The 20,219-nt window shown below is 42.9% G+C and overlaps 1 protein-coding gene across 4 annotated transcripts in view; it reads right to left on the reverse strand.

The window, feature by feature from the left end:
- BRINP1 (BMP/retinoic acid inducible neural specific 1) overlaps positions 1-20,219 on the reverse strand; it is a 286,234-nt gene that overhangs the window by 51,788 nt on the left and 214,227 nt on the right. For 3 of the 4 annotated variants that reach the window (XM_073600693.1, XM_073600694.1, XM_073600695.1), the window contains exon 6: positions 16,461-16,697. The exons of the other annotated variant lie outside the window; for it this stretch is intronic. In XM_073600693.1, coding sequence (XP_073456794.1) covers positions 16,461-16,697 — 237 coding nt within the window. The remainder of the gene's footprint in view (positions 1-16,460; positions 16,698-20,219) is intronic. 4 annotated transcript variants of the gene reach the window in all.

Below are 20,219 nucleotides of genomic sequence, written 5' to 3' on the forward strand. Positions count from 1 at the left end.
ATGTGGCCAGAGGTGGGGGGGGGGCGCCGGAGAGCCTCGAAAATACTCGGCGACAGCTCCGCTGAACTATGTCTCGGAAACAATCGGGAACTGAGTATTTCCAAGTGTCTCCGAGTATTTCCAAGTGCTTCCGAGTATTTCCGAACGGCTCCAAACCGTTCCAAGTGTCACCGGCGCCCCCCCGCCCCTCTGGTCAAATGCTGTACTGCACACCCCATTGGCTTGAATCCTGCTCGTTTTGCGAGACAACACTCGCAATCCGAGTCAGGATTTTTTTGAAACAGTTGCTCTTCTTTCAAAACGCTGGTTAACCGCGTTACTCGACTTCTATTGCATGCAATACCGCATGTGGCCAGAGGTGGGGGGGCGCCGGAGAGCCTCGGAAATACTCAGGGACAGCTCGGCTGAACTATGTCTCGGAAACACTCGGGAACTGAGTATTTCTGAGTGTCTCCGAGTATTTCCGAACGGCTCCCAACCGTTCCGTGTGTCACCGTGGCCCCCCCTCCCCCGCACCTCTGGTCAAATGCGGTACTGCACACCCCATTGGCTTGAATCCTGCTCATTTTGCGAGACAACACTCGCAATCCGAGTCAGGATTTTTTTTAAACAGTTGCTCGCCTTTCAAAACGCTGGTTAACCGCGTTACTCGACTTCTATTGCATGCAATACCGCATGTGGCCAGAGGTGGGGGGGCGCCGGAGAGCCTCGGAAATACTCGGGGACAGCTCAGCTGAACTCGGAAATCCTCGGAAAGTCTCGGAAACACTCGGGAACTGAGTATTTTCAAGTGTTTCCGCGTATTTCTGAGTGCTTCCGAGTATTACCGAACGGCTCCAAACCGTTCCGAGTGTCACCGGCGCCCCCCCCCGGTAACTCTGGTCAAATGCGGTACTGCACACCCAATTGGCTTGAATCCTGCTCTCGTTTTGCGAGACAACACTCGCAATCCGAGTCAGGATTTTTATTTTTTTAAAGTTGCTCGTCTTTCAAAACGCTGGTTTAACCGCGTTACTCGTAAACCAAGGTTCCACTGTACCAACAAAAATATCCAGTAAAAAACGCATTTCAAAAAAATTATAAATTGATTTGCAATTTTAATGAGTGAAATAAGTACTTGACCCCCTTCCCAAAACATGACTTAGTTTCTACGTTTCTTGGAGTTGGCCACCAGGTTTGCACACATCTCAGGAGGGATTTTGTCCTCTTTGCAGATCCTCTCCGAGTCCATTAAGGTTTCCAGGCTGACGTTTGGTAACTCCAACCTTCAGCTCCCTCCACATATTTTCTATGGGATGAAGGTCTGGAGACTGGCAAGGCCACTCCAGGACCTTAACTAGTAGCCACCCCGCCGTCAAATGACAGCGTAGCGGTGCGGATCTCGTTCTGGGATGATGTCATATGACGGCGTCCCAGAGCGGCCAGTCTCGCACGCCCATGGGGGGGGGCGCCTTGCTGCGACTCCAGTCTGCGTGAAGAGCTGCGTCCGCAAAGCATGTGAAATCACCGCACAAAGCATGTGAAAACAAGAACAAACTTCCCCTGATGACGCCATTGTTAACGAAACACATTGGGCGGAGCAGGAAGCTGTGATGTCACCACGCACGTGTGCGTTACCGAGGATTCTGGGAATTGTAGTTTTATGTGCTCTTTTTCGCACCATGTTGATGTAAGTGTTTTTAATAGTTTTTATAAGTAAAAAAAAACAGCCGGGATTTACACTATGGGTCCCCCTCTCCGTTGACGTTTTCCCGTGATCGCGCGGCCCGACTTCTTCGGGCTGATCACAGATCGAGGTAAAGGACCAATCAGAGCAACCCTTTACCACGTGATCAGCGGTCAGCCAATGACAGCTGATCACAGAACTTTAACAGAAGCCGGTTATCGGCTTTTCTTTCCTGACGCTGACAGCCTGAGGAGAGAAGAAGAGAGCCGATAACCAGCTTATGTTAACGGGACATCGGCAAAGATAATCAGGGCATTGATTATCAGTGTCCCGATTATCAGTGCAGTCCCACCAGTGCCCACCAGTGCTGCCAATCAGTACCCACCAGTTCTGCCAATCAGTGCCCACAGTGCTGCCAATCAGTGCCTCATCAGTAACGTCTATTAGTGCCACCTCTTGGTGCCTATCAGTGCCTCATCAGTACTGTCTATCAGTGCCACCTCTTGGTGCCTATCAGTGCCGGCTATCAGTGCCCATCAGTTCCACCTACCAATGCCCATCAGTGCCACCTATCAGTGCAGCCTCATTAGTGCCAATCAGTGCAGCCTATCAGTGCCCACCAGTGCTGCCAATCAGTGCTTATCGGTGCTACCTATCAGTGCCCATCAGTTCTGCCAATTAGTGCCTCCTCATCAGTGTCACCTGTCAGTGCTACCAATCAGTGCCACCTACTAGTGCCGTCAGTGCCGCCTATCAATGCTGTCTATCAATACCAACAGCTGAGGTGGCATCAGTGAGGAGAGCTCTGAGGGCTGATTGGAGGGAAGGGACACATCCACCTTCACATAGCACACAGGAACAGAGCTGAGTCTGTCAATCTGCTGGAGGTCCCTCCCCTGTCACCATTTTTCTCTTGGTGTCAGGAAAACTTATAGCAGAGGAAGGAGGCTGCAGGCAGAAATGTAACTTAGTGCTCTGGAGTGAGACAAGTACACAATACAATCACTTACAATCACTTTAAAGGTCTCAAGATTTATTGCAGGGAGGACCAGCAGCCCTAACTATGACAAGACTTAATTAGATTAAAATGTAATGATGTCATCCTATTTAGCACCCGGCGGCATTTGATGAAAATAAAAGTCCATCAATTAGATTACAGTTTAGAATGTTTCGTATTGTAATTTCGGCACCAAAATAATTCTTGGAGGATTTATGGTTCAGTACAAACACTAAGGCTGTGGCTATGATGGCTGCACAACCAGGGACCACTTCATTAGGTGCACCTATGCTATACTATATAGGCAAAAGTTGATGGAATCCTGACTATACCCCCCCGATTTGAGCTTGCTGGACATCTCATTCTAAAATTGGGTGACAAACATTGGCATACAAAGGCATTTTTGGCCACTTCCATAAAGACACGGTGGTTTCTTCAGTGTGGCGTGGAGGAACTTGACCTCAACACAACTGAACACCTTTGGGAGGAATTGCAATGCAGATTGTAAGCCAGGTCTTCTCATCCAACGTGAGTATGTGACCTCACAAAAGACCTTCCCAAAGGTGTAGAGGATGTCATATCTACAACAGGGGGCAACTTCAACCAACATGAGTACCTAACCTTACAAATGGGGACAAATTTCCACAGACACCCTTCAGATACTTGTGAAAAACCTTCCCAGAAGAGTGGAGGTTGTTGTCCTACAATGGGAAAGGGGGGGGTGACTTTATATTAATGGCCAAGGTTTGACCAAGTTTGGTGTGGGAGGAATTCTAGGGGCCTGCACAGAGCCCTAACCTCAACCCCCTAGTGAATAGCTTTGGGATGAATTGGAATGCCAATTGAGAATCAGGTCCTCTGGTCCAACATCACTACTTGACCTCCCTGTTCTTTTAGCTGAATGGGCCCAAAACAGGTCAGGCTGTTATAGGCAAAAAGGGGGCAACTCCATAGTAATGGTCATGGTTTGACCAGTTTGGTGTTAGAGGAACTCTAGGGGTTTGCATAGAACTCTGACCTCAACCCTACTGAACACCTTTGGGGTGAGATGGAATCCAGATTGTGAGTTGGGTCTTCTCAACCAACATGAGTGCCTGATCCCACAAATGAGCCCTGAGCTCAACTCTAATGAATAGCTTTGGGATTAATTGAAGCGATGATTGAGAGCCAGGTCTTCTGGTCCAACATCAGTGTCTGACCTCCCTGTTTTTGTAGCTGAATGGGCCCAAATCAGTTTGCAAATCCCAAATGCTCTCTTCGCTGAGTAGGCACAAGTTCTAAAGTCTTGAGGAAAGCCTTCCCAGAAGAGCGAAGGCTGTTATATCCACAAAGGGGGCAACTCCATAATAATGGTCATGGTTTGACTATTTTGGTGGGAGAAGAACTCTAGGGGCCTGCACAGAGCCTTGACCTTAATCATACTGAACACCTTTGGAAAGAGATAGAATGCAGATTTTTAGTTGGGTCTTATCAACCAACTTGAGTACCTGACCTCACAAATGGGCACAAATTCGGAAAGACCCCCTTCAAATACTTGTGGAAAGCCTTCCCAGAGGGGCGCAGGATGTTATATCTACAACGTGGGTCAACTTTATATTAATGGCCCTGGTTTGACCATTTTGGTGTGGGAGGAACTCTAGTGGCCTGCACAGAGCCCTAACCTCAACCCCCTAGTGAATAGCTTTGGGATGAATTGGAATGCCAATTGAGAACCAGGTCCTCTGGTCCAACATCACTACTTGACCTCCCTGTTCTTTTAGCCGAATTGGCCCAAAACAGGTCAGGCTGTTAAAGGCAAAAAGGGGGCAACTCCATAGTAATGGTCATGGTTTGACCAGTTTGGTGTTAGAGGAACTCTAGGGGTTTGCATAGAACCCTGACCTCAACCCTACTGAACACCTTTAGGGGTGAGATGGAATCCAGATTGTGAGTTGGGTCTTCTCAACCAACATGAGTGCCTGCCCCCCTAAATGCTCTCTGAGTAGGCACAAGTTCCTACAGACACACTCCAAAATCTTGTGGAAAGCATTCTCAGAAGAATGAAGTCTATTATAGCCATGAAGGGGGTAATTCCATAATAATGGCCATGGTTTGACCAGTTTGGTGTGAGATGAACTCTATGGGCCAGCAAAGAGCCCTGACCTCAAGCCTACTTGAACACCTTTGGGTCAACCAACGTAAGTGCCTGATCTCACAAATGGCCACGAATTCGGGAAAGACCCCCTTCAAATACTTGTGGAAAGCCTTCACAGAAGAATAGAGGCACACATATACTGCGGCAGGGTGGCAGCTCTGTGCCAGATCACGTACCTACAGCCGGCGACCCGCTGCCACTGTAATAGGACACAACGGGACCCAATCAGCAGGTCCCGTGGACGCAGGGGCGGATCCAGGGGGGGGCAACAGGGCAATTGCACCCCCCGAGGCGAGAACATACGAGCAGGTGAGCCCTGAGCCGGCGGGTGAGCGAGTAATCATGCCGCCGGCCCGGAGCGGGCGGCTGGCGTGTGACTGAGGCTTAGTGAGGCAGCGATCAGGCAGGTGTTGAAGCCGCTCCCCTTCTGATAATGTGACTGAAGGGACGTTGCGTCGCGGCCATCTTGGTACTCCCGCACTCATCCACAGTAAGCCTAGTGTTTGTAAGTCCGCAAGCGGACATCTTTATACACCCACCAGAGTCTTGCTTATCACAGTTATTTTTAACAGTAAACTCAACTTATATTTCACTAAATAAGCTGAGTTTACTGTTAAAAATAACTGTGAAAAGCAAGACTCCGGTGGGTGTATAAAGATGTCTGCTTGCTGACTTCTAACTCTAGTCTTACTGCTGACAAGTGAGGGTGTACCGAGATGGCCACAATGCAACATGCTTTTGCATGCATATTCTGATGAGGTAATGAGTTACAATATCTCTCACTGCCCGCCCTCACTCTGGGACACATCCACTGGCAACTTGGCAAGTGACAATCCGCATGTTGTGGCAGGCGACATTGGCAAGTGGCAATCCGCATGTTGTGGCAGGCGACATTGGCAAGTGACAATCCGCATGTTGTGTCAGGCGACATTGGCAAGTGACAATCCGCATCTTGTGGCAGGTGACATTGGCAAGTGACAATCCGCATCTTGTGGCAGGCGACATTGGCAAGTGACAATCCGCATCTTGTGGCTGGTGACATTGGCAAGTGACAATCCGCATCTTGTGGCAGGCGACATTGGCAAGTGACAATCCGCATCTTGTGGCAGGCGACATTGGCAACTGACAATCCGCATGTTGTGGCAGGCAACATTGGCAAGTGACACTCTGCATCTGGTGGCAGGCGACGGTAGCAAGTGACACGCTCAGGGCTCCCAATGATTCTGCATTATGGTGAGTTGAACGATTTCATTTTACATTACAATGTAATAATATAAATAATGCGCCTCAATCATCCTGACACCACATCAACCATGGTGCTGTGATGATTGAAGCACCAACACCAGCCATTGCCCCGACAAATTGCCCGCAAAATTTTATGGCAGTGCCCCTCCCGAGACTAGGCTCTGGATCCGCCCCTGCGTGGACGTGATGTCTGCCGGGACCCGCTGATTGAATTGGAACAAAGGCAGAACAGCGGTCTGCCTATGTAAACAAGGCAGATCACCATTCTGTGAGATGGGGAATGTACTGATCCTGTGTTTCTTCTCAGCAGGAACACGGATCTTGGCCTTCCCTCAGTCAAAGCACCCCCCCCACACCCTTTGCTCGCCCCTGATGTTAACCCCTTCCCTGCCAGTGTCATCAGTGCAGTGACAGTGCATATTTTTAGCACTGATCACTGTATTGGTGTCACTGGTCCGCCACAATATCACAGTCCCATAGCTCCCAACTGTCCCTGATTTCGAGGGACTGTCCCTGAATTGGAACAATGTCCCTCTGTCCCTCATTCCTTCTCATTTGTCCCTCATTTTGGTCTTTTCTTTTTAGATGTATATAAAATGCACTTTTTATCTATCAAAAAGTGTTTTTTCCAGCGCTAAACCTTTCATATGATTCCTAAATTGCTGCATTTGTAAATTCCAAAAGCCAATATAAAGGAATAGTAGTGGTAAAAAAAAAAAAGCACTTGTGGGTTTAACCAATCTTTTTTTTTTGTACAGTTCTCCTTTAAGAGGGCGTGGCAAGGGGGTGTGTCCTATGCCTGTATACTTTTTCTGATAGGTGTCCCTCATTCCCATCTCAAAAATTTGGGACGTATGCAGTCCCGCTGTAAGTTGCTGACCAATGCCATTACTAGTAATAAAAAAAATAAATAAAAAAGAAAGAAAAATATCCCATAGTTTGTAGACGCTACAACTTTTGCGCAAACCAGACAATATTCGCTTATTTTTACCAAAAATGCATAGCAGAATACATATTGGCCTTAATTGATAGAGAAATTCGATTTTTAAATTTTTTTTTTTTTATTGGAAGTTTTATAGCAGTAAAAAAAATAAAAAAGTAAAAATAAAAAAATAAAAATAAGTAAAAAATATTGTGTTTTTTTTTCCAAAATTGTCGTTCTTTGTTTATTTATAGTGCAACAAATGAAAACCATGGAGGTGATCAAATACCACCAAAAGAAATCTCTAATTTATGGGGGGGGGGGGGGGGGAGGACATCAATTTTATTAGTGTACAGCGTCGCACGACCGCGCAATTGTCAGGTCAGTTAATCGTATCGCGAAAAAAAAAAAACGACCTGGTCATGAAGGGGGGTAAATCTTCCAGAGCTGAAGTGGTGCAATATTTTTTTTAGATCTATTTGCAATTAAAAAAGAATAATAACTTTGCCACGTTTTGTACCAAAAACATTATTTTGGGGGCCAAGGTAAATGGGTTAAATCCCAGTTTTTAAAATAATGGGACCCTTGGTTCACTCACTGTAAACATTTCTTAAACCCCGAATAATAATACTTTTCATTACCGATCATTGATAGACTCAAGTTGTTTATTGAATTCAAGGATATCACTGTTAGCATATCAGTTAATCATAGCAATGTACATCTATCACATATTGTATACATTGACATCATTCTCCTTACCTGTAAACCTTATGTAATGCATTTTTCTTGACTTATGATACCACTTTTTGTACCACTTTTATTGTACTCAATAAAATAGTTTGTAAACAAAAAAAAGTTCTTTAAAATTAGGGGGGGCACTTGTTTTTTTTTAAATTATCAATTGGGAAAAAGCAAAATAAGTACTTTTTTCTTTTTCTTTTTCTCCTTTTCCCTTTTTTTTCCATACGCCGCACACTGCATCAAATTGGTCTGCATGGCTGTCTTTCCAGAAGGAAGCCTCTTCTAAAGATGATGCACAAGAAAGACCGCAAACAGTTTGCTGAAGACAAGCAGACTAAGGACATGGATTACTGGAACCATGTCCTGTGGTCTGATGAGACCAAGATAAACGTATTTGGTTCAGATGGTGACAAGCGTGTGTGGGGGCAACCAGGTGAGGAGGACAAAGACAAGTGTGTCTTGTCTACAGTCAAGCATGGTGGGTAAGGTTGTCACCTCATCCCTTTAAACCCGAACACATATGAATTATACAGGTTCTGAGACTAATTTAGTGCAGATAAGGCACCAAGTGAGTTTAATCAGCCACAGAACCTGTGTAACCAATATGTGTTCGGGTTTAAAGGGATGAGGTAGCAACTCTAATGGTGGTGGGAGTGTCATGGTCTGGGGCTGCATGAGTGCTGCCGGCACTGGGGAGCTACAGATCATTGAGGGAACCATGAATGCCAACATGTACTGTGATATACTGAAGCAGAGCATGATCCCCTCCCTTCAGAGACTGGGCCGCAGGGCAGTATTCCAACATGATAAGGACCCCAAACACACCTCCAAGACCACCACTGCCTTGCTAAAGAAGCTGAGGGTAAAGGTGATGGACTGGCCAAGCATGTCTCCAGACCTAAACCCTATTGATCATCTGTGGGACATCCTCAAACGGAAGGTGGAGGAGCGCAAGGTCTCTAACACCCACCAGCTCCGCGATGTCATCATGGAGGAGGGGAAGAGGACTCCGGTGGCAACCTGTGAAGCTCTGGTGAACTCCATGCCCAAGAAGGTTAAGGCAGTGCTGGAAAATAATGGTGGCCACACAAAATATTGACACTTTGGGCCCAATTTTGACATTTTCACTTAGAGGTGTGCAATCTTCTTATAGCCTAGGCCATCGAGCAACAATCCTTTTTTTTTTAGATCCTCAGAGAGTTCTTTGCCATGAGGTGACATGTTGAACTTCCAGTGACCAGTATGAGAGAGTGAGAACAATGAAACCAAATTTAACACACCTACTCCCCATTCGAACCTGAGACCTTGTAACACTAACGAGTCACATGACACCGGGGAGGGAAAATGGCTAATTGGGCCCAATTTGGACATTTTCACATTTTCACTTAGGGGTGTACTGACTTTTGTTGCCAGCGGTTTAGACATTAATGGCTGTGTGTTGAGTTATTTTGAGGGGACAGCAAATTTACACTGTTATACAAGCTGTACACTCATTACTTTACATTGTAGCAAAGTGTCATTTCTTCAGTGTTAGTTTAATAGAGTGCCATATGAATATAATAATGGAAAAAAAAATGAAATAAAACAATAATAATAATTTCTTCAGTGTTGTCACATGAAATGATATAATAAAATATTTATAAAAATTTAAAGAGTGTACTCACTTTCGTGAGATACTGTATATATATATATGTCTCTATTATGTCTCACTTCCATATAAAAAGTAATAACAAAGTTATTGCTATACTAGTCCATAAATGTGAAAACAACTCCAGGACTCAAGTGATTGAAAAAATGTATATAGAAAAAATGTATTGATGACATTTCTCAGTTTTATTTTATCTGTTAATAAATATATTCCATTGAAGAACCTTAGAAGTCACTATAGGTATTAAAAATGTATGTGCTTTATATTCTGCATACAGTATATGGCAATACGTAACTATTTGTCAAGCTGATCCACGATATGACATTGGGAAGTACTATGAATGCAAACATTTGATCACCCACAACATAAAATGTACTTTTGTAAACTGAGACAGAAAACATTCTTTAAAGAAGATCAATCATTTTTTTTTTTTTTACTATTCTGTCCCTTAGGGGGCAAAATCCATCAAGTAGTTTGTCCCATTTTACAAGGAGCTACCTAAACCCTAATTAAAAGGTCGTAACTTCACCCCTTTCTCCTGGCAGATCTAACAACAGCAAGGAAGGAAATGGACCCTTCATGATGGCAGCTTGTCTCGGCTCTGAACACTTTTCTGAGACTAACAATGACAAGAGGAATGCAGAGGCTGACACGACCCCCCCCCTCCCTCTGCATTCCTTCAAGAGGTCAATACTGAACCCCCTCACCTCCTGCCGTGGAAGATCTGACAACAGCTAGGAAGGAAACAGACACTTCATAATGGCAGCTTGTCTTGGCTCTGAGCCATTTTCTGAGAAAAGCAACGGCAAGAGGAATGCAGAAAGTTCAAGGAAGAAAAACGCCACTCCAGGTGAACAACCACTACAGTCCGGATGTGCTGGGTGCAAGCCATGGCTCAATCAAATGAGAAGAGGAGGTAACCCGAACCCAGGAGGTAAAGCATTTCAAACTGACCTCAGTGCTTCTTCATTTTGAAGAAGCACTGAGGTCAGTGTGAAACGCGTCACCTCCTGGTTTCAGGAACTCTGTCTTGTTAGCTGTAAATTGCTATTTTGGAATAAACACGTTGGAACGTTCCTTTGGTGTACAGCCATTTTTTTCTTCTCAAGAGGAATGCAGAGGCTGACACGTCCCTCTGCATTCCTACAAGCAGTCAGAACTACACCCCCTCACCTCCTGCCATGGAAGATCTGACAACAGCTAGGAAGGAAACAGACGATTCATAACGACAGCTTTTCTCGGCTCTGAGCACTTTTCTGAGACAGGCAACAGCAAGATGAATGCAGAGGCTGACACATCCCCCTCCCTCTGCATTCTTACAAGAGGTCAGAGCTACACCCCCTCACCTCCTGCCATGGAAGATCTGACAACAGCTAGGAAGGAAACAGATGATTCATAATGACAGCTTTTCTTGGCTCTGAGCACTTTTCTGAGACGAGCAACGGCAAGAGGAAAGCAGAGGCTTACACGTTCCCCTTCCTCTATATTCCTACAAGAGGTCAGAGCTACACCCTCTCACCTCCTGCCATGGAAGATCTGATAACAGCTAGGAAGGAAACAGACGATTCATAACGACAGCTTTTCTCGGCTCTGAGCACTTTTCTGAGACAAGCAACAGCAAGAGGAATGCAGAGGCTAACACATCCCCCTCCCTCTGCATTCCTACAAGAGGTTAGAGCTACACCCCCTCACCTCCTGCCATGGAAGATCTGACAACAGCTAGGAAGGAAACAGACGATTCATAACGACAGCTTTTCTCGGCTCTGGGAACTTTTCTGAGACGAGCAACGGCAAGAGGAAAGCAGAGGCTTACAGGTTCCCCTTTCTCTATATTCCTACAAGAGGTCAGAACTGCACCCCCTCAACTCGTGCTGCTGCAGTTCTGACAACTGCTAGGATCAAAACAGACAATATATACTGGCAGCTTGTCTCAGCTATAAGCACTTTTCTGAGAAAAGTAACGGCAAGAGGAATGCAGACGGAGGGGGACGAGCTCAGAACTGCGCCTCCTGCTACAGCATATACCCCAAGAGCTAGGAAGGAAATGGTCACTTCATAATGGCAGCTTGTCTCAGCTCGGAATGCTTTTTTGAGACAAGTAATGGCAAGAGGAATGCAGACAGAGGGGTTGTATCAGCCTTTGCATTCCTATTGCTGTTACTTGTCTCAAAAAAGTACTCCAAGGGGTCAGAACTGCACCCCCTCACCTCCTGCTGTAGCATATCTGATAACAGCTATGAAGGAAACGGACGCTTTATAACAGCAGCTTGTCTTGGCTGTCAGCCAAGCAACAGCAAGAGGAATGCAGAGGCTTACACGTTTCGTCCCCCCTCAGCATTCCTCCAAGTGGTCACCTCCTGCTGCGGCAGGTTCGACAATAGCTAGGAAGGAAACACACTTCATAAAGGCAGCTGGTCTCAGCTCTGAGCACTTTCCCGAGACAAGCAACAGCAAGAGGAATGCAGAGGCTTACATTTTTCGTCCCCCCTTAGCATTCCTCCAAGTGGTCACCTCCTGGTCTGACAATAGCTAGGAAGGAAACACACTTCACAAAGGCAGCTGGTCTCAGCTCTGAGCACTTTCCCGAGACAAGCAACAGCAGGAGGAATGCAGAGGCTTACACGTTTCGTCCCCCCTCAGCATTCCTCCAAGTGGTCACCTCCTGGTCCGACAATAGCTAGGAAGGAAAAACACCTCACAAAGGCAACTGGTCTCAGCTCTAAGCACTTTCCCGAGACAAGTAACAGCAAGAGGAATGCAGAGGCTGACACGTTTCCCCCTCCCTGTGCATTCCTCCAAGAAGTCAGAACTGCACCCCCTCCCGTCCTGCTGTGGATGATCCAACAACAACTAGGAAGGAGATAGATAACTTCACAACAGCAGCTGCAGCTTGACTCTGAGCACTTTGCCCAGACAAGAAACGACAAGAGGAATGCAGCAGGTGGAGGAACATGTCAGCCTCTGCATTCCTGTTGCTGTTACTGTTACTCAGAGCTGGAAATAAAGCTGCAATCATCAAGCGTCTGTCTCCTTCCTAGCTGTTGTCAGATCAGCTGCAGCAGCAGAAAAGGGGGGGGGGGCTGCAGTTCTAACCTCATATCTAGGGTTAGGAAGCACCTAGCAACATGGGACAAACTATCGCATGTGCTTTGCCCCATAAGGGGCAGAACCGTACAAATATAAATCTTCTTTAAGTGTGGCATATACATTTGTTTTAAAACAAACAACAAAAACAAAAAAACACAACAAGAGATATCGGGAAAACAGTGTGTCACATAGGTTGACATTGTAAACATAAAATAGGAATATAGACAACAACAGTAGATCTCATTGAACATATATGAACTGTCAGGGCCTATTCACTCCTCTGCACTTTAAATCACATTCATCTTTAATATGTGATTTCGTAGTAATTTGTAGATTAGGATGTGTGACTTGTCTCTGACTTTTTCCAAGCTTCTTGTAACACCTGTAGCAGTGCTCAGTCTGGGGAAAAAAGGGTAAGGCGGTGCTTGGGTCCTGCATTTACAACTACTGACAAGGATCATGCCGGATGGAGGAGAGAGCAGAGAGAGAGACGACCTTATCAGTCTGCTGCTGCTCCTTCAACCAAACCAGTTTAGAGGCTCGTGTTGCCTAATTGCAGCAGGGAAAAGTCAAGTCGCTAAGTTGAGTGTGGCGGAGCTGTGTAAATATTAGGATTGGATGGACAGACATTCAAATCATTCGGCAAGTAAAACAGCACTCGTACCCGTGTTTCCCCGAAAATAAGCCCGGATCTTATAGTAATTTTGGCAACAAAAGACACAGTAGGGCTTATTTTCGGGGTAGGTCTTAACATTTAATGTGCTGTCTTCTCTCCCCCTCTCTCTCCCTGCCTGACAGGAATCCCCAGTGTGAACTGAGTTAAAATGCTTGTAAAATCATATAATCCACTGTATTGCAGTAGTATATAATGTTCAATGTGTGTGTTTCTGTAATATAATTGAGCCAAATACCTTCGATATAGCACCGCTCTTCCCCGCAATTATATTACAGAAACATACACATTGCACATTATATACTACTGTAATAGAGTGGATTATAGGATTTTACAAGCATTTTAAACTAGGTCTTATTTTCGGGGTAGGGCTTATATTGCAGCCCTTCTGGAAAATAACGCTAGGTCTTATTTTCGGGGTAGGTCTTATTTTCGGGGTAGGTCTTATTTTCTGGGTAGGTCTTATTTTCGGGGTAGGTCTTATTTTCTGGGTAGGTCTTATTTTCGGGGTAGGTCTTATTTTCGGGGAAACGCGGTATATGTATTTCATCTTTGCGTTTTAGCTGTTTTTCATGACGGCAAGGGCTGCTGCACATGAGAATGAGCCCTAATTTTCAGGACAAGCTTTCAGGGCGTCCACTTCTTCTCGGTTATGTGCAATTTGTCGAAGTTTGATAAAAAAAACTAATTCGAAATGAAACATTTTTCCAAATTCGTTTTTTAAAGAACTTCGACAAATTTGTTAAGTTCGGGAACATCCGAATTAACGAAAAACACGTTTAAGGAATTTTTCCGTAAATTCGAATATTTGTAAATTCGTAAATTCGAAAATCCCAAAACCCGAAAATTCGAAAATGTGAAATAATAACTAACTAATAATAACTTAACCATTACTAACTATTAAATTATAGGTATTGGAATTTCCTCTCAAATTTGGCTGTTAGTGAACGTAACGAATACAACTTTATCCGACATAACGAATGCCGTATCTAAATGAATGGACCGTAACAAATTGATAATAATAAAGAGCAATACAAATAATAAAGACTTTTTATAATTATTATTATTATTATTATTTATTATCAATTCCTTCCTTTCCATTTGTTTAGATAGGCAATTCATTATTTCAGGAAAATTGGTAAACTTCGGATAAATTCGTATTCATTACGTTCAATAACAGCCAAAATTTGAAAGGAAATTTCAATACCTTTAATTTAATAGTTAGTTATTATTAGTTAGGTTAGTTATTCTTTTGAATTTTTAGATTTTCTTTCTTATTTTCTGATTTTCGAATTGACAAATTTACGAATTGCAATCATAACGAATGACCCTAAAAATGGGAGAAAAAAAAACAAACAAATGAAACGAAAACGAACACTATTTTTCGGCAGTGCACATGTCTAATTAGTTTTGGTCAGAATATAAATAATAATAATAAATAGCAATAAAAATAATAAAAACTTTTCATTATTATTTATTATTAATTCGTTCCGTTCCATTTGTTTAGATGCGGCATTCGTTATTTCGGATAATTCGTAAACTTCGGATAAATTCGTATTCATTACGTTCACTAACAGCCAAAATTTGAAAGGAAATTCCAATACCTTTAATTTAATAATTAGTTACTATTAGTTAGTTATTCTTTTGAATTTTTAGATTTTTAGATTTTTAGATTTCTTTCTTATTTTCCAATTTTCGAATTGACAAATTTACAAATTTACAATTTGCAATCATAACGAATGACCCTAAAAACGGGAGAAAAACAAAAAAAACAAATGAAACGAAAATGAACACATTTTTCGCCCGTGCACATGTCTAATAAGTTTTGGTCCGAATATAAATTCAGATGAAATGTGCACTGCCAAAAAATTTGTTCGTTTTCGTTTCATTTGTTTATTTTTATTTTTTTTTCGTTTTTCAGGTCATTCGTAAATTCGTACATGCGCACATTTGTAAATTCGTACATTCGTAAATTAGAAAATTTGTATATTCGTAAATTCGTACATTCATAAATTCGTAAAATCCTACATTTGTAAATGAGAAAATTCAGAAATTTGTAAATTCGAAATTTGAAAATCCAAAAACCCGGAAATTCGAAAATCTGAAATAGTAACTAACTATTAAATTATAGGTATTGTAATTTCCTTTCAAATTTGGCTGTTAGTTAACGTAACAAATACAAATTTATCCGAAGTTATGAATTATCCAAAAATAACGAATGCTGCATCTTAACAAATGGAACAGAACAAATTGACAAGAAATAATAATAATAATACGTTTTTATTATTGTTATTTATTATTATTAATTCATTACGTTCCATTCGTTTGGATACGGCATTCGTTATTTTGGATAATTCTTAACTTCGGATAAATTTGTATTTGTTACGTTAACTAACAGCCAAATTTGAAAGGAAATTACAATACTTATAATTTAATATTTACTACTATATTACTATATATTTACTATATTACTATTTTAGTAATAGTTAAGTTACTATTAGTTAATTATTATTTCAGATTTCCAAATTTCCCGAACTTACAAATTTACGATTTCACTAATTTACTAATTTACGAATTTACGAATGTGCGAATGTACGAATTTACAAATGTTAGAATTTTACGAATATTCGTAAAAATTCGTTAAACGGGTTTTCGTTGATTCGGATATTTCCGAATTAACGAATTTGTCGAAATTCGTTAAAAAACGAATTCGGAATAAAACAAATTGCACGTGTCTAAAATTTTTGGTTATTTGGAGATTCGGATGTTGTGGGTTTAGTAACACCTTAACTTTCTTATTCTTTGCTGGGAACTCTTTTATTGGCATCTCCTAGGGGCGTATTCATAAAATAAATTGCATAGCTGGTCATCCATTAAAACTGCATGTATATGTGTGCAAATATAGCTAAATCGAATGTTCTGGGGCAATTCTTCTCTGCAGATCAAATGTGCGACGGGGGAAAAATACTGCATTATGGTCTCTAGAGGGCGCTGATTGTCATAGAGCCTAAGTTAACTCCTCAGCTCCATCTAGTGGCCATAAAGTGGTATTTTTTGCATTTGCTCATTCGAACTGCCTATGAACATTCAATTTGCCCCAGTTTGGACGTGCAAACCGCAATGCAAATTTGTTGTACATAAGTTATCATCAAACATGTAGCATGCAGGATCCTTTAAACACACCATAGATGAGAATTTTGCCGTTAAACATACAAGTACAGAACCCTCCCTCGATCAGACCCCCCCCCCCCCCCCCTTTAAGCACAGAGGAGTGAATAGATCCACATTCATTGCTAAAAAAAAAAAAAGAAAGAAACATTGTGGAAATGAAAAATAGGAATCCTCACCTGAGCTCTCAAAATCTCTGTATGCTTGTGCCCATGCTTTGCCCTGGTTACTCAAGGTGTTCTCGATGATCTGGATGTCAGTGAAGGGACAGTTACATTGGGGGAAGGATTCAGAGCACAAGCAGGAGCATTGACTGTTCCTGCACATATATTCGCCTTCCCCATTACACATGATATAACTCAATGCAGCCTGAACAAACTTCTCCTGCAAGTACTGAGGCATAATGATCTGCAGACCTGAAGACAATGACATGATAAATCGAAATTAAAAATAAAACATAGAAAGGGGTGAGACTGAATGGCAGGCATACAGACATCAAATATTATAACATTTGGTTACAAGATCACATTCCCAATAGCTACACTGCATGGCCAACAGTATGTGGACAACTGGCCATTACATCTATATGAGCTTGTTGGACACCCCATTCCAAAATAATGGTCATTATTGTGTTGAGTTGTGTCCTCTTTGTGGCTACAACACATTTCCGGGAAGCTTTTACAAACTCTTCCTGAAAGGCTTAAAAAAGTCTTCAGGGAAGGGTTTAGAATTTTTGGGGGGAAAGTTTTAGAAACACTTTTGGGAAGACTTAGCAAATTAATCTGGGAAGGTTTTGAAAACTCTGGAAGGCTTTGTAAACTTTTCTGGGAAGGCTTTGTAAACTCTTCTGGGAAAGATTTGTAAGCTCTACTGGGAAGGCATTTTTAAACTTGTCTGGAAAGGCTTTGTAAACTCTTCTGGGAAGGCTTTGTAAACTCTACTGAGAAAGCTTTACACTCTCTTCTGGGAAGGCTTTGCAAATTCCTCTTGGAAGGCTTTGTAATCTCTAGACTTTGTAAACTCTTCAGGAAAGGCTTTGCAAACTCTACTGGAAGGCTTTGTAAACCCTACTGGGAAGGCTTTGCAACTCTTCTGGGAAGACTTTGCACACTCTTCTGGGAAGGCTTTGCAAACTCTTCTGGGAAGACTTTGCAAACTCTACTGGGAAGGCTTTGTAAACTCTTCTGGGAAGGCTTTGCAAATTCTAGGAAGGCTTTGTTAACTCTACTGGGAATACTTTGTAAACTCTAATGGGAAGGCTTTGTAAACTCTGCTGAAAAGGCTTTTTAAACTCTACTGGGAAGGCTTTGTAAACTTTTATGGGAAGGCTTTGTAAACTCTCTTCTGAGAAGGCTTTGCAAACTCTACTGGGGAGACTTTACCATCTCTTATGGGAAGGCTTTGCAAATTCCTCTTGGAAGGCTTTGTAATCTCTACTGGGAAGACTTTGTAAGCTCTTCTGAGAAGACTTTGCAGACTCTACTGGGAAAACTTTGCAAACTCTACTGTGAAGGCTTTCTAAACTAGTCTGAAAAGGTTTACAAACTCTTCTGGAAAGGCTTTGTAAACTTTTCTGGGAAGGCTTTGTAAATTCTTCTGGAAAGGCTTTGCAAACTCATCTGGGAAGGCTTTGCAAACTCTCCTAGGAAAACTTTCCATAAGGACTTGAAGTGTGAATGTGGGAATTTGTTTCTTTTGTAAGGTCAGGTACTGATATTGGATGAGATGACCTGGCCAACAACTTGTGTTCCAATTCATCTCAAAGGTCTTCAGTAGGGTGGAATTCAAGGCTCTGTGCAAGTCACTTGAGTGCTTCCACACTAAGCTCATAAAAACCATGACTTTATGGAGCTGGCTTTGTGCACAGGTGCACAATCATGCTGGATCACAAAAGGACCTTCCCCCCAACTGTTGCCACAAGGTTTGTCTAAAATGTTTTTTCCATGTTTTAGCATTACCAATACCATTGCTTAATACACCTGTTAACAATGGATATGGCTAAAACACAAAAATTTGCAAGGGCATCCTCATATATTTGGCCATATAGTGCAACTTAAAGTGGACCTGAACATGCAAAGTTATGCTATTTCTTTGCCACCCCTGAAATGTATCTAATATGTGTGTCTCCTATAATCAGCAGCTCCTTCTAGTGGCCGTAATGCGGTATTTACCTAAAATACTGCAATCAGGAAAGTGCCACATTTTGACCACTAGATGGCACTGGAAATACACCATCCAAGTAAGGGGAATGCGAAATGTAGTAAGATATTTTTACTTTTTTCTCCCCTTTTTATAAGAAAAGGCAACCAAAGGAGAACGTAATTGGATTTCAATGACCTTTGTAAGGTCATGAAAAAGTCCTGATATCATAATTTCTCCCTATAGGATTAGATAGATCAAATTTGTTATCTCCATGATATCTCTAAAAAAAAAAAACGTTTTCAACAGAATTACACTTTTTTATTCACCATATTCAGTCAAATCAGTAGAGCGTCATCCCAAAAAACTTCTAATAGATCCTTCAAAACAGGCATGAAGAGGAGCAAGAAGGATGAATCCCACCCACGTTAGTTCACCTGTGCCCAGACTATGGACAACTAACCCCTTATCACCAGCTCCCTCCAGCCCTTTATGGGGATCGAAGGATGGTAGTTGAGCTCCCATTCATGTGATCTCTGTGATTGGCTGCCACAACAGTCACGTGATTGGGAGCCTATCTTACCAGTTCCTGATAATAAACAGCCACTGGAAACTATTGGTGATATTGGTGACAGATGGGGGTGCCCACGGCGTGTTCTCCCAGAAGCACCAGCTGTACACATATACACTATATTACCAAAAGTATTGGGACACCTACCTTTACACACACATGAACGTTAATGGCATCCCAGTCTTAGTCCATAGGATTTAATATTGAGTTGGTTCCGCTCTTTGCAGCTATAACAGCTTCAACTCTTCTTGGAAGGCTGTTCACCAGGTTTAGGAGTGTGTCTATGGGAATGTTTGACCATTCTTCCAGAAGCACATTTGTGAGGTCAGGCACTGATGTTGGACGAGAAGGCCTGGCTCACAGACTCCACTCTAATTCATCCCAAAAGTGTTCTATCAGATTGAGGACTCTATGCAGGCCAGTTCAGGTTCCTCCACCTCAAACTCGCTCATCCATGTCTTTGAGGACCTTGCTTTGTGCACTGGTCCAAATCATTTGGTGGAGGGGGGATTATGGTGTGGGGTTGTCTTTCAGGGGTTGGGCTTGGCCCCTTAGGTCCAGTGAAGGGAACTCTTAAAGCATCAGCATACCAAGAGATTTTGGACAATTTCATGCTGTCAACTTTGTGGGAACAGTTTGGGGATGGCCCCTTTCTGTTCCAACATGACTGCACACCAGTGCACAAAGCAAGGTCCATAAAGACATGGATGAGTGAGTTTGGGGTGGAGGATCTTGATCTAAAAGCGACACACAGCCACTAACTCACAGTCTCCGCTCTATTTCCTCCCAAAGGAGCTCTATCGGGTTGAGGTCAGCACTCTGTGCAGGCCAGCCAAGTTCCTCCACCCTAAACTTGCTCATCCATGTCTTTATAGACCTTGCCTTGTACACTGGTCCAAATCATTTGGTGGAGGGGGGATTATGGTGTGGGGTTGTTCCTCAGGGGTTGGGCTTCATTCCAGTAAAGGGAACTCTTAAGGTGTCAGCATACCAAGACATTTTGGACAATTTCATGCTCTCAACTTTGTGGGAACAGTTTGGGGATGGCCCCTTCCTGTTCCAACATGACTGCGCACCAGTGCACAAAGCAAGGTCCATAAAGACATGGATGAGTGAGTTTGGGGTGGAGGAACTTGACTGGCTTGCACAGAGACCTGACCTCAACCTGATAGAACACCTTTGGGACGAGTTAAAGCAGAGACTGGTCAAACATTCCCATAGACACACT

Source organism: Aquarana catesbeiana, linkage group LG09, assembly GCF_042186555.1.
Source record: "Aquarana catesbeiana isolate 2022-GZ linkage group LG09, ASM4218655v1, whole genome shotgun sequence".
NCBI lineage: Eukaryota > Metazoa > Chordata > Amphibia > Anura > Ranidae > Aquarana > Aquarana catesbeiana.